At 54.9% G+C, this 14,993-nt stretch overlaps 1 protein-coding gene across 1 annotated transcript; it reads right to left on the bottom strand.

Moving 5' to 3' along the window:
• Positions 1-2,625: 2,625 nt before the first annotated feature.
• tppp3 (tubulin polymerization-promoting protein family member 3) lies at positions 2,626-12,201 on the bottom strand. Its single transcript, XM_079245535.1, has 4 exons — positions 12,063-12,201; positions 6,329-6,528; positions 3,146-3,299; positions 2,626-3,003 (listed from the first exon to the last, which is right to left on the bottom strand). The coding sequence occupies exons 2-4, from the start codon at positions 6,514-6,516 to the stop codon at positions 2,818-2,820; spliced, it is 528 nt and encodes a 175-aa protein (XP_079101661.1). The 5' UTR covers positions 6,517-6,528; positions 12,063-12,201; the 3' UTR covers positions 2,626-2,817.
• Positions 12,202-14,993: the final 2,792 nt, after the last annotated feature.

Here is a 14,993-nt window from a genome sequence, read left to right as displayed (position 1 = left end):
TGAGGTACTTAGGCGGGACAATAGGCAAGGCTTGGGGGTCCAAAAACGAGGCGAGGCTCTGTGTCCAGAAATTCCGAGAGGCTAGAGGAGTCTGTCGTGTGCAGAGCAAGAAAGGTAATCCAGGGATGTGAAGAGGTGGGTCGCAACTTGAGCCAATCTCTTGAATGCTGGACAACAACTAGACACGGTCTGCTGATAGTCTGGCAGAGGACAAGAGACTGCAGAGAGTTTAGGTAGGCTGGGAGTCATGACAACATGGGTAAAAACAGATGGACTGAATGATACTGATGAGCACAGGCAAGAAGGCAGAGGGAGTAAGGAAGCCCAGGTGGACTGAGTTCCAACTAATGAGGGCCAGCAGGTCAGAGAAGAAAAACATTACAATTTTATTTTAGTTTAGATTGATATTGTTTATATTTGTAGAGGGCTTTGGGGGCAAATTGCCAAGGAAGGTGAACAAGAGCAAACAAAAGTAGGTGTTGCTTTTGTGTGTGATAAATGAGAACAAGTTTTCTTACATGTTTCAATCAGACCTCCCGTCGGCTCACCATCTGCAGGAGGAGCCGTAGGGGTCGGGTGCAGTGTGAGCTGGGCGGTAGCAAGGGGCGGGGACCCTGGTGGTCCGATCCCCGGCTGCAGAAGCTGGCTCTAGGGACGTGGAACGTCACCTCTCTGGTGGGGAAGGAGCCTGAGCTTGTGCGCGAGGTTGAGCGGTTCCGACTAGATATAGTTGGACTCACCTCGACGCATGGCTTGGGCTCTGGAACCAGAACCCTCGAGAGGGGCTGGACCTTCTTCCACTCTGGAGTTGCTCATGGTGAGAGGCGCCGAGCAGGTGTGGGCATTCTCATCAGCCCCCAGCTTGGTGCCTGCATGTTGGGGTTTACCCCGGTGGATGAAAGGGTAGCTTCCCTCCGCCTCCGGGTGGGGGGACGGGTCCTGACTGTTGTCTGTGCTTATGCACCGAACAGCAGTTCAGAGTACCCACCCTTTCTGGAGTCCTTGGAGGGAGTGCTGGAGGGTGCTCCTTCTGGGGACTCCATTGTTCTGCTGGGGGACTTCAATGCTCACGTGGGCAATGACAGTGAGACCTGGAGGGGAGTGATTGGGAGGCATGGTCCCCCCCCTCTGAACCCAAATGGTGTTTTGTTATTGGACTTCTGTGCTCGTCATGGATTGTCTATAACGAACACCATGTTCCAGCATAAGAGAGTCCATATGTACGCGGAGGCAGCTGATGGCTAAGCGGCATGTGGCTTCGGCTGTTGCCGAGGCAAAAACTCGGGCATGGGAGGAGTTTGGTGAGGCCATGGAGAAAGACTTCCGGACGGCTTCGAGGAGATTCTGGTCCACCATCCGGCGGCTCAGGAGGGGGAAGCAGTGCTCCGTCAACACTGTGTACAGTGGAGGTGGGGAGCTGCTGACCTCAACTCGGGACGTTGTGGGTCGGTGGAGGGAATACTTCGAAGACCTCCTCAATCCTACCAACACGTCTTCCGATGAGGAAGCAGAGCTGGGGGACTCAGGGGTGGACTCTCCTATTTCTGGGGCTGAAGTCACTGAGGTGGTCAAAAAGCTCCTTGGCGGCAAGGCCCCGGGGGTGGATGAGATCCGCCCGGAGTTCCTTAAGGCTCTGGATGCTGTGGGGCTGTCCTGCTGACACGCCTCTGCAGCATCGCGTGGACATCGGGGACAGTACCGCTGGACTGGCAGACTGGGGTGGTGGTCCCCCTTTTTAAGAAGGGGGACTGGAAGGGGGGGTTCCAATTACAGGGGAATCACACTCCTCAGCCTCCCTGGTAAGGTCTATTCAGGGGTCCTGGAGAGGAGGGTCCGCCGGATAGTCGAATCCCGGATTGAGGAGGAGCAGTGTGGTTTTCGTCCTGGTCGCGGAACAGTGGACCAGATCTATACCCTCTTTGGGGTCCTGGAGGGGGCATGGGAGTTTGCCCAACCAGTCTACATGTGTTTTGTGGACCTGGAGAAGGCATTCGACCGTGTCCCCCGGGGGCTCCTGTGGGGGGTACCCCGGGAGTATGGGGTACCGGACCCCCTTGTACGAGCTGTCCGGTCCCTGTACGACAGGTGTCAGAGCTTGGTCCACATTGCCGGCAGTAAGTCGGATTCGTTTTTCTTGTGAGGGTTGGACTCCGCCAAGGCTGCCCTTTATCACCGATTCTGTTCATAACTTATATGGACAGAATTTCTTGGCTTCATCTGGTCGTGATCTCCAGCTCTCACTTGAGCGATTCTGTTTATTGTTACACTCGCAGCAGGCTCTGCCAGGGACACGCCCACTCCAGCCAGTCTCCTGATGACTGATCCATCACACCTGTCCCCGATTCATCCTTCAGGTTTAGAAACACCTGTACCATGTCATATATACGGAACTGGTAGGTTACATACATGTATAATGGGTAGGCTTGTGTGGGTTTTATCGACATATTTATGACTTTATTGTAATCAATAACACATAATTATGTTTTTATCTGTAAACAGAAAACATTCGTAGATGCGTGAACATAAATTACAGATGTGTTTATTGATCAAACAACTTCACCGAAAAGTTCTGAAATCATATTTGCAGGAAAATCTTTGTAATAAAGGTGAAAATACTGTGGGGGGCAGGCAGGACAGGGGGGACAGGACAGGTGGGGGGGACAGGACAGGTGGGACAGGACAGGTGGGGGGGACAGGGGGGACAGGACAGGTGGGGGGGACAGGTGGGGAGGGGACAGGTGGGACAGGATAAATGGAGAGGTGGTCTGGTTCTGCGGAGAAGAAGCACTTCAGCTCCCAGCAGAGGACACGTCCTCCTCACTTGTCCTTGGAGTCGTAGGTCCCGGCGTTCTTGTACGCGCCAACGTATCCAGTGTTTTCCAGGATCTCCTCGCGGCCTTGACGGCCCCGACCCCTCCCACGCTCATCAAAACGCTCCTTGTGAGATCCGGTGTAGCGAGACGTGTCCGTCAGTCGGTCCACCGCCGCTGTCTTGGACACTTTCTGATGGACACACAGAGGACAGGAAGACAAAGTGGACAGGAAGTTTACTGGACAACGATGTAAAATGCCTCTCCGTACCCAACATGTCATGCTAGGCTCTACATCTCCAGACGTAGAACCGGGTCAGAACCAGGCGTCTTACCGTCACGCCGGTGATGGTCGGTTCCTGGCCCTTCACTAGCTTGTAGATGGACCGCACCGCCTCCTCTTTGCTCTGAGTCCTGAATCTCTTCGGGGCCAGTTCCTCCAGCCCTCGAAGGAACTCTTCGTAGGTAATGATTCGGGCCGTCTTCTGTCTGCACACATATCAAGAACCAGTTTGGACCGGATCGTACCCAAAGGAGAACTTGTCAGGGTGCATTCACTTTAGGATAGTCCGCTAGACTCGGTCCGGTTGGGGACTCGGTCCGGTTGGGGACTAAGTCCGGTTGGGGACTCGGTCCGGTTGGGGACTAGGTCCAGTTGGGGACTCGGTCCGGTTGGGGACTCGGTCCAGTTGGGGACTAGGTCCGATTGGGGACTAGGTCCAGTTGGGGACTCGGTCCGGTTGGGGACTCGGTCCAGTTGGGGACTAGGTCCGATTGGGGACTAGGTCCAGTTGGGGAATCGGACTCGGTCCAGTTGGGGACTCGGTCCGATTGGGGACTCGGTCCAGTTGGGGACTTGGTCCGATTGGGGACTCGGTCCGGTTGGGGACTCGGTCCAGTTGGGGACTCGGTCCAGTTGGGGACTCGGTCCAGTTGGGGACTTGGTACGGTTGGGGACTAGGTCCAGTTGGGGACTCGGTCCGATTGGGGACTCGGTCCAGTTGGGGACTCGGTCCAGTTGGGGACTCGGTCCGATTGGGGACTAGGTCCAGTTGTGGACTAGGTCCAGTTGGGGACTAGGTCCAGTTGGGGAATCGGACTCGGTTCAGTCGGGGACTTGGTCCGATTGGGGACTCGGTCCAGTTGGGGACTTGGTCCGATTGGGGACTCGGTCCGGTTGGGGACTCGGTCCAGTTGGGGACTCGGTCCAGTTGGGGACTCGGTCCGGTTGGGGACTAGGTCCGATTGGGGACTCGGTCCGATTGGGGACTCGGTCCAGTTGGGGACTCGGTCCAGTTGGGGACTCGGTCCGATTGGGGACTCGGTCCAGTTGGGGACTAGGTCCAGTTGGGGACTAGGTCCAGTTGGGGACTCGGTCCGGTCGGGGACTCGGTCCAGTTGGGGACTAGGTCCGATTGGGGACTAGGTCCAGTTGGGGACTTGGTCCGATTGGGGACTCGGTCCAGTTGGGGACTCGGTCCAATTGGGGACTCGGTCCAGTTGGGGACTTGGTCCGATTGGGGACTCGGTCCGGTTGGGGACTAGGTCCAGTTGGGGACTCGGTCCAGTTGGGGACTCGGTCCGATTGGGGACTCGGTCCAGTTCGGGACTCGGTCCGATTGGGGACTCGGTCCAGTTGGGGACTCGGTCCGGTTGGGGACTCGGTCCAGTTGGGCACTAGGTCCGATTGGGGACTAGGTCCGATTGGGGACTCGGTCCAGTTCGGGACTCGGTCCGATTGGGGACTCGGTCCAGTTGGGGACTCGGTCCAGTTGGGGACTCGGTCCAGTTGGGGACTCTGTCCGGTCGGGGACTCGGTCCAGTTGGGGACTCTGTCCGGTCGGGGACTCGGTCCAGTTGGGGACTCGGTCCGGTCGGGGACTCGGTCCGGTCGGGGACTCGGTCCAGTTGGGGACTAGGTCCGATTGGGGACTCGGTCCGATTGGGGACTCGGTCCAGTTGGGGACTTGGTCCGATTGGGGACTCGGTCCGGTTGGGGACTAGGTCCAGTTGGGGACTCGGTCCAGTTGGGGACTCGGTCCGATTGGGGACTCGGTCCAGTTCGGGACTCGGTCCGATTGGGGACTCGGTCCAGTTGGGGACTCGGTCCAGTTGGGGACTCGGTCCAGTTGGGCACTAGGTCCAGTTGGGCACTAGGTCCAGTTGGGGACTCGGTCCGATTGGGGACTAGGTCCGATTGGGGACTCGGTCCGATTGGGGACTCGGTCCAGTTCGGGACTCGGTCCGATTGGGGACTCGGTCCGATTGGGGACTCGGTCCAGTTGGGGACTCGGTCCAGTTGGGGACTCGGTCCAGTTGGGGACTCGGTCCAGTTGGGGACTCGGTCCGGTCGGGGACTCGGTCCGGTTGGGGACTTGGTCCAGTTGTAGGGGGGTGTATCCATGCGGACTGAGACCGTGTTCACGCTGCACTTTGGTGAAACCAGCCAAACCATTAGAATAATATCTCCCCATTCCCACCAGAGGAGGTGCTAAACTAGTATTTAGTTCAGTGTTCTATATGTTCTTAGTTCTATATGTTCTGTGTTCTAGATGTTCAGTGTTCTATATGTTCTTAGTTCTATATGTTCTGTGTTCTAGATGTTCTGTGTTCTATATGTTCTGTGTTCTAGATGTTCAATGTTCTATATGTTCAGTGTTATATATATGTTCTGTGTTTATATGTTGTGTGCTCTAGATGTTCTTTGTTCTATATGTTCAGTCTTCTATATGCTTTGTGTTCTATATGTTCTTTGTTCTATATGTTCAGTGTTATATATATGTTCAGTGTTCTATATGTCCAGTGTTCTATATGTTCTGTGTTCTATATGTTCAATATGTTCAGTGTTATATATATGTTCTGTGTTTATATGTTGTGTGCTCTAGATGTTCTTTGTTCTATATGTTCAGTCTTCTATATGCTTTGTGTTCTATATGTTCTGTGTTCTATATGTTCAGTGTTCTATATGTTCAGTGTTCTATATGTTCTGTGTTCTATATGTTCAATATGTTCAGTGTTATATATATGTTCTGTGTTTATATGTTGTGTGCTCTAGATGTTCTTTGTTCTATATGTTCAGTCTTCTATATGCTTTGTGTTCTATATGTTCTTTGTTCTATATGTTCTGTGTTCTATATTTTCATTGTCCCATATGTTCAGTGTTCTATATGTTCTGTGTTCTAAATGTTCAGTGTTATATATATGTTCTGTGTTCTAAATATGTCCTGTGTGCTACATGTTCCGTAAGTTGAAAACCAGTGGTTTCCCAGTCTGGTGGACCAGAGGAGTCTCCCTATCAGGTCTCTATATGTATGGACGACATGGAGAACAGATGCATCTAAAAGTTGTAGGACGGTGGACCTCAAGGACCAGACTCGGGACCTTCCTGTTCTAAACTTTCTCATGGTCTTCATGTTGTGTTCATTTAGGTTCTGAGTTCTACGTGTTTTATGAGGTTCCAGACATAATGTTCCGTATGAAACCCTCTCCAGGGACGTTTTGCAGACATCCAGACTTACTTAACTTTGGAGAAGACGATGTCCACGTCACTACCCGTCACATTCCTGCCATCCATGATTTTGGAGTCTTTGCAGAGTTTGGCCCAGTTCTTCCCATTCAGCTCTTTTCCCGTCGCCTTTGTGTCTCCATGAACGGCAAACTTCCTGAAAGCCGCCAGGAGGTTCTCCATGTCGGAACCCTCTGCCATGTTTGGAAAGATCTACAACAGCAAAAACACGGAGAACCCAGTCAACCATCACCGGAAGGAAACCAGGCTGAAGGAAGGAATATGGGCTGCAAATATGTAACCCGGACCGATCCGGCTACAGACTTGGACCGATCCGGCTAGAGACCTGGACCGATCCGGCTACAGACTTGGACTGATCCGGCTAGAGACCTGGACCGATCCGGCTACAGACTTGGACTGATCCGGCTAGAGACCTGGACCGATCCGGCTACAGACTTGGACCGATCCGGCTAGAGACTTGGACCGATCCGGCTAGAGACCTGGACCGATCCGGCTACAGACTTGGACCGATCCGGCTAGAGACCTGGACCGATCCGGCTACAGACTTGGACCGATCCGGCTACAGACTTGGACCGATCCGGCTAGAGACCTGGACCGATCCGGCTAGAGACCTGGACCGATCCGGCTACAGACTTGGACCGATCCGGCTAGAGACCTGGACCGATCCGGCTACAGACTTGGACCGATCCGGCTACAGACTTGGACCGATCCGGCTAGAGACTTGGACCGATCCGGCTAGAGACCTGGACCGATCCGGCTACAGACTTGGACCGATCCGGCTAGAGACCTGGACCGATCCGGCTACAGACTTGGACCGATCCGGCTACAGACTTGGACCGATCCGGCTAGAGACCTGGACCGATCCGGCTAGAGACCTGGACCGATCCGGCTACAGACTTGGACCGATCCGGCTAGAGACCTGGACCGATCCGGCTACAGACTTGAACCGATCCGGCTACAGACTTGGACCGATCCGGCTAGAGACCTGGACCGATCCGGCTACAGACTTGGACCGATCCGGCTACAGACTTGGACCAATCCGGCTACAGACTTGGACCAATCCGGCTACAGACTTGGACCGATCCGGCTACAGACTTGGACCGATCCGGCTAGAGACCTGGACCGATCCGGCTACAGACTTGGACCGATCCGGCTAGAGACCTGGACCGATCCGGCTACAGACTTGGACCGATCCGGCTAGAGACCTGGACCGATCCGGCTACAGACTTGGACCGATCCGGCTACAGACTTGGACCGATCCGGCTAGAGACTTGGACCGATCCGGCTACAGACTTGGACCGATCCGGCTACAGACTTGGACCGATCCGGCTAGAGACCTGGACCGATCCGGCTACAGACTTGGACCGATCCGGCTAGAGACCTGGACCGATCCGGCTACAGACTTGGACCGATCCGGCTACAGACTTGGACCGATCCGGCTAGAGACCTGGACCGATCCGGCTACAGACTTGGACCGATCCGGCTACAGACTTGGACCGATCCGGCTACAGACTTGGACCGATCCGGCTAGAGACCTGGACCGATCCGGCTACAGACTTGGACCGATCCGGCTAGAGACCTGGACCGATCCGGCTAGAGACTTGGACCGATCCGGCTACAGACTTGGACCGATCCGGCTACAGACTTGGACCGATCCGGCTAGAGACCTGGACCGATCCGGCTACAGACTTGGACCGATCCGGCTAGAGACCTGGACCGATCCGGCTAGAGACCTGGACCGATCCGGCTACAGACTTGGACCGATCCGGCTAGAGACCTGGACCGATCCGGCTAGAGACTCGGACCGATCCGGCTAGAGACCTGGACCGATCCGGCTAGAGACCTGGACCGATCCGGCTAGAGACTCGGACCGATCCGGCTACAGACTTGGACCGATCCGGCTACAGACTTGGACCGATCCAGCTACAGACTTGGACCGATCCGGCTACAGACTTGGACCGATCCGGCTAGAGACCTGGACCGATCCGGCTACAGACTTGGACCGATCCGGCTAGAGACCTGGACCGATCCGGCTAGAGACCTGGACCGATCCGGCTAGAGACTTGGACCAATCCGGCTATAAGACCCGGACCGATCCGGTTTGAGACCCGGACCGATCCGGCTAGAGACTTTGACCGATCCGGCTAGAGACCCGGATCGATCCAGCAAGAAGACCCAGACCGATCCGGCTAGAGACTTGGACGAATCCGGCAAGAAGACCCGGACCGATCTGGCTAGAGACTTGGACCGATCCGGCAAGAAGACCCGGACCGATCCGGTTTGAGACCCGGACCGATCCAGCTTGAGACCCGGACCGATCCGGCTAGAGACTTGGACCGATCCGGCTAGAGACTTGGACCGATCCAGCTAGAAGACCCGGACCGATCCAGCTAGAAGACCAGAACCAATCCACAAGACCCAGACTGACCCAAGGTACAAGACCAAGACCTATCCAGTTAGAGACTTGGACCGATCCATGGTACAAGACCCGAACCGATCCAGCTAGAAGACCCAGACCGATCCACGGTACAAGACCTGAACCAATCCATCCAGAAGACCTGGACCGATCCACGGTAGAAGACTAAGACCGATCCAGCTAGAAGAACCGGACCAATCCACGGTACAAGGCCAACACCGATCCAACTAGAGGACCCGGACTGATCCGGCTAGAGACCCGGACCGATCCACAGTACAAGACGCAGACGAATCCAACTAGAAGACCCGGACCGATCTAGCTAGAATACCTGGACCAATCCGTGGTACAAGACTAAGACCAATCTAGCTAGAATACCTGGACCAATCCGTGGTACAAGACTAAGACCAATCCAGCTAGAATACCCGGACCGATCCACAGTACAAGACCCAGACCAATCCAACTAGAAGACCCGAACCGATCCAGCTAGAAGACCCGGACCGATCCACGGTAGAAGACCTGAATTAATCCATCTAGAAGACCCGGACCGATCCACGGTAGAAGACCTGAATTAATCCAGCTAGAAGACCCGGACCGATCCACGGTAGAAAACCTGAATTAATCCAGCTAGAAGACCCGGACTGATCCACGGTACAAGACCTGAATTAATCCAGCTAGAAGACCTGGACCGATCCACGGTACAAGACCTGAACCAATCCATCCAGAGGACCGGATCTGCAGTTGAACACCCAGATTGATCCAGGTAGTAGAGCTGGACCAATCTCTGGGTGGAAGACGATCCATGGTAGACTTGAATTGGTCCTTTAGGCCTTCCACCTGTGTTGAACCTTCAGAACCAACAAAACCTGAAGGTTAGACAAACAGTGAAGGATGAAGAGGAGAAGTGAGGATGAAAATGTCCCTCGCTCCATCTCCACTAGATTTGCACAAAACCTAAATTTTGTGATCCAAAAGCGCCAATGGAAGCACCTCGCTAAACGTTTTGACGCTCTCATGACGTTTCCAGATACAAGTATATTACAAGTGTGGTAGATGTGACGTTGGGGGTCATGTGGGTGGGACAAGATGGTGTGGGCGGGGACAGGACAGGTGGGTGGGATAGGACAGGTGGGGGCGGGGACAGGACAGGTGGGTGGGATAGGACAGGTGGGGGCGGGGACAGGACAGGTGGGTGGGATAGGACAGGTGGGGGCGGGGACAGGACAGGTGGGTGGGATAGGACAGGTGGGGGCGGGGACAGGACAGGTGGGTGGGATAGGACAGGTGGGGGCGGGGACAGGACAGGTGGGTGGGATAGGACAGGTGGGGGCGGGGACAGGACAGGTGGGTGGGATAGGACAGGTGGGGGCGGGGACAGGACAGGTGGGTGGGATAGGACAGGTGGGGGCGGGGACAGGACAGGTGGGTGGGATAGGACAGGTGGGGGCGGGGACAGGACAGGTGGGTGGGATAGGACAGGTGGGGGCGGGGACAGGACAGGTGGGTGGGATAGGACAGGTGGGGGCGGGGACAGGAGGGAAACGCTACTGTTGAATATGGGTGTTGTTGATGTGATGTTGGAGGTCATGTGACCAGTTCATTTCAGGTAAAGATGGTGCAAAAGCAAATATAAGAGTCTCACAGTGAGTCAGAAAAGGAAATGAGGGAGAAAAGCTTTGAGAAGCTGCGGCGAAGCAGAAAACCCCAAAACGCTAAAATCTTGTCAGCTGACGAGATTTTACAAGAACTGAGGCTTAGGCGCGAAACGCCGTTAAATGGCTGCAAAGCGCAGCTGTGGGTGGTGGAAACGAGCCGCCCCCGCCTCTTCCCCACAACTCCTCACAGGAATGACCTCACTGTGGTTTCTCAGACTCCTGTGATCACACATGTTGATGCAATCCGTGCCTCATTTCCATGGTAACAAAGTCCTGCACAAAGATGATGATCCAATCACAGCTGCTGCCAGCCAAAGTGGGCGGAGCAACAGTTGGTCACAGAGACAGCAGTGAAGAAGGACTCCCCAAAAACCTGATCTGAGCCAGACTGTCAGGTCCTCCATGTTCACGCACGCTCCATGCAGACAGGTAAACGTCTCAGGTGAGCGCTGCTTCTTCAGTCACAACCATGAAACACACCTGAGAAGCATCGGCCAATCACAGCCGCCCAACACGGCGAAGTTCGCAGCTTCCGACAGGGTTCCAGTCAAACCCCCTTTCTGGATCTATGACATCATCAATAATCAATAAGAACAACCCGAGACGTGGTGTGTGCCCAACACCGTGCAGCTTGTCTGGTGTGTGTTGCTGGTCGTATTCACACACACCAAAACACACACACAAACATACATACACACATACCAACACACACACACATCCACCAATACACACACACCAACACACACACATACCAACACACACACACACATCCACCAATACACACACACCAACACACACACATACCAACACACACACACACATCCACCAATACACACACACCAACACACACACATACCAACACACACACACATCCACCAATACACACACACCAACACACACACATACCAACACACACACACATCCACCAATACACACACACCAACACACACACATACCAACACACACACACACATCCACCAATACACACACACACACACACCAACACACACACATACCAACACACACACACACACTAACACACACTCATACCAACACACACACACACCAAAACACACACAAACATACATACACACATACCAACACACACACACACACACACACACACACACTAACACACACCAACACACACACATACCAACACACACACACACCAAAACACACACAAACATACATACACACATACCAACACACACACACACACACACACACTAACACACACCAACACACACACATACCAACACACACACACACACTAACACACACTCATACCAACACACACACACACCAAAACACACACAAACATACATACACACATACCAACACACACACACACACACACACACACTAACACACACCAACACACACACATACCAACACACACACACACACTAACACACACACATACCAACACACACACACACACACACACACACACACACTAACACACACACACACACACTAACACACACTCATACCAACACATGCACACACACACACACACACACACCAACACATACACACACACACACTAACACACTAACACACACCAACACATCCTTTGGTCCCTAACAGAATCAGAAACGTGTGTGTGTAAACAGCTGATTGATCGTGTGTTGCCGTGGCGCTGTGTGTCCTACCTGTCCTCCTCTCCCGTCCTGTGTCCGTCTCTGCTTCTCGTCTCTCCTGGAACCTCAGCACTGCTTGCTGTTATCGTCCGTTTACCCTGTCGCCACGGCAACAGCCTGTCCAGCAGCAGCCAGGGTCGTAAAACAGGGAGGAGGAGGGGGAGGTGGGAGGAGAAGGACCCGGGTCACCAGAACCAGACGGAAAGACCAGAACCGGGTCACCAGAGCCAGACGGAAAGACCAGAACCGGGTCACCAGAACCAGACGGAAAGACCAGAACCGGGTCACCAGAGCCAGACGGAAAGACCAGAACCGGGTCACCAGAGCCAGACGGAAAGACCAGAACCGGGTCACCAGAACCAGACGGAAAGACCAGAACCGGGTCACCAGAGCCAGACGGAAAGACCAGAACCGGGTCACCAGAGCCAGACGGAAAGACCAGAACCGGGTCACCAGAGCCAGACGGAAAGACCAGAACCGGGTCACCAGAGCCAGACGGAAAGACCAGAACCGGGTCACCAGAACCAGACGGAAAGACCAGAACCGGGTCACCAGAACCAGACAGAAAGACCAGAACCGGGTCACGAGAGGCAGACGGAAAGACCAGAACCGGGTCACCAGAACCAGACAGAAAGTCCAGACCCGGGTCACCAGAACCAGACAGAAAGACCAGAACCGGGTCACCAGAGCCAGACGGAAAGACCAGAACCGGGTCACCAGAGCCAGACAGAAAGACAAGAACCGGGTCACCAGAACCAGACGGAAAGACCAGAACCGGGTCACCAGAGCCAGACGGAAAGACCAGAACCGGGTCACCAGAACCAGACGGAAAGACCAGAACCGGGTCACCAGAGCCAGACGGAAAGACCAGAACCGGGTCACCAGAGCCAGACGGAAAGACCAGAACCGGGTCACCAGAACCAGACAGAAAGACCAGAACCGGGTCACCAGAGCCAGACGGAAAGACCAGAACCGGGTCACCAGAACCAGACGGAAAGACAAGAACCGGGTCACCAGAACCAGACGGAAAGACCAGAACCGGGTCACCAGAACCAGACAGAAAGACCAGAACCGGGTCACCAGAGCCAGACGGAAAGACCAGAACCGGGTCACCAGAACCAGACGGAAAGACCAGAACCGGGTCACCAGAGCCAGACGGAAAGACCAGAACCGGGTCACCAGAGCCAGACGGAAAGACCAGAACCGGGTCACCAGAGCCAGACGGAAAGACCAGACCCGGGTCACCAGAACCAGACGGAAAGACCAGAACCGGGTCACCAGAGCCAGACGGAAAGACCAGAACCGGGTCACCAGAGCCAGACGGAAAGACCAGAACCGGGTCACCAGAACCAGACAGAAAGACCAGAACCGGGTCACCAGAACCAGACAGAAAGTCCAGACCCGGGTCACCAGAACCAGACAGAAAGACCAGAACCGGGTCACCAGAGCCAGACAGAAAGACCAGACCCGGGTCACCAGAGCCAGACAGAAAGACCAGACCCGGGTCACCAGAACCAGACAGAAAGACCAGACCCGGGTCACCAGAACCAGACAGAAAGACCAGAACCGGGTCACCAGAACCAGACAGAAAGACCAGACCCGGGTCACCAGAGCCAGACGGAAAGACCAGAACCGGGTCACCAGAGCAAGACAGAAAGACCAGAACCGGGTCACCAGAGCCAGACGGAAAGACCAGACCCGGGTCACCAGAACCAGACAGAAAGTCCAGACCCGGGTCACCAGAACCAGACAGAAAGACCAGACACGGGTCAGCGGAGCCAGACAGAAAGACCAGACCCGGGTCACCAGAGCCAGACAGAAAGACCAGAACCGGGTCACGAGAGCCAGACAGAAAGACCAGAACCGGGTCACCAGAGCCAGACAGAAAGACCAGAACCGGGTCACCAGAGCCAGACAGAAAGACCAGACCCGGGTCACCAGAGCCAGACAGAAAGACCAGAACCGGGTCACCAGAACCAGACAGAAAGACCAGACCCGGGTCACCAGAACCAGACAGAAAGACCAGAACCGGGTCACCAGAACCAGACAGAAAGTCCAGACCCGGGTCACCAGAGCCAGACAGAAAGACCAGACCCGGGTCACCAGAACCAGACAGAAAGACCAGAACCGGGTCACCAGAACCAGACAGAAAGTCCAGACCCGGGTCACCAGAGCCAGACAGAAAGACCAGACCCGGGTCACCAGAACCAGACAGAAAGACCAGAACCGGGTCACCAGAGCCAGACAGAAAGACCAGAACCGGGTCACCAGAGCCAGACAGAAAGACCAGACCCGGGTCACCAGAACCAGACAGAAAGACCAGAACCGGGTCACCAGAGCCAGACAGAAAGACCAGAACCGGGTCACCAGAGCCAGACAGAAAGACCAGAACCGGGTCACCAGAGCCAGACAGAAAGACCAGACCCGGGTCACCAGAACCAGACAGAAAGACCAGACCCGGGTCACCAGAGCCAGACAGAAAGACCAGACCCGGGTCACCAGAGCCAGACAGAAAGACCAGACCCGAGTCACCAGAACCAGACAGAAAGTCCAGAACCGGGTCACCAGAACCAGACAGGAAGTCCAGACCCGGGTCACCAGAACCAGACAGAAAGTCCAGACCCGGGTCATGAGAGCCAGACAGAAAGACCAGAACCGGGTCACCAGAACCAGACAGAAAGACCAGAACCGGGTCACCAGAGCCAGACAGAAAGACCAGAACCGGGTCACCAGAACCAGACAGAAAGTCCAGAACTGGGTCACCAGAGCCAGACAGAAAGACCAGACCCGGGTCACCAGAACCAGACAGAAAGACCAGAACCAGGTCACGAGAGCCAGACAGAAAGACCAGAACCGGGTCACCAGAGCCAGACAGAAAGTCCAGAACTGGGTCACCAGAGCCAGACAGAAAGACCAGACCCGGGTCACCAGAGCCAGACAGAA

This window comes from Telmatherina bonti (genome assembly GCF_933228915.1).
Source record: "Telmatherina bonti genome assembly, chromosome: 1".
Lineage (NCBI taxonomy): Eukaryota > Metazoa > Chordata > Actinopteri > Atheriniformes > Telmatherinidae > Telmatherina > Telmatherina bonti.
This window is presented reverse-complemented; position numbering and strand designations above follow the sequence as displayed.

Excerpts from the sequence above, each read along its gene's own strand:
- tppp3 (XM_079245535.1), bottom strand. The coding sequence starts at position 6,516 with ATGGCAGAGGGTTCCGACATGGAGAACCTCCTGGCGGCTTTCAGGAAG. Across the intron at positions 3,300-6,328 it reads ATCGTCTTCTCCAAAGTTAA|ACAGAAGACGGCCCGAATCA; the intron begins GTAAGTCTGGAT and ends ATATGTGTGCAG. Across the intron at positions 3,004-3,145 it reads CGACCATCACCGGCGTGACG|AAAGTGTCCAAGACAGCGGC; the intron begins GTAAGACGCCTG and ends TGTGTCCATCAG.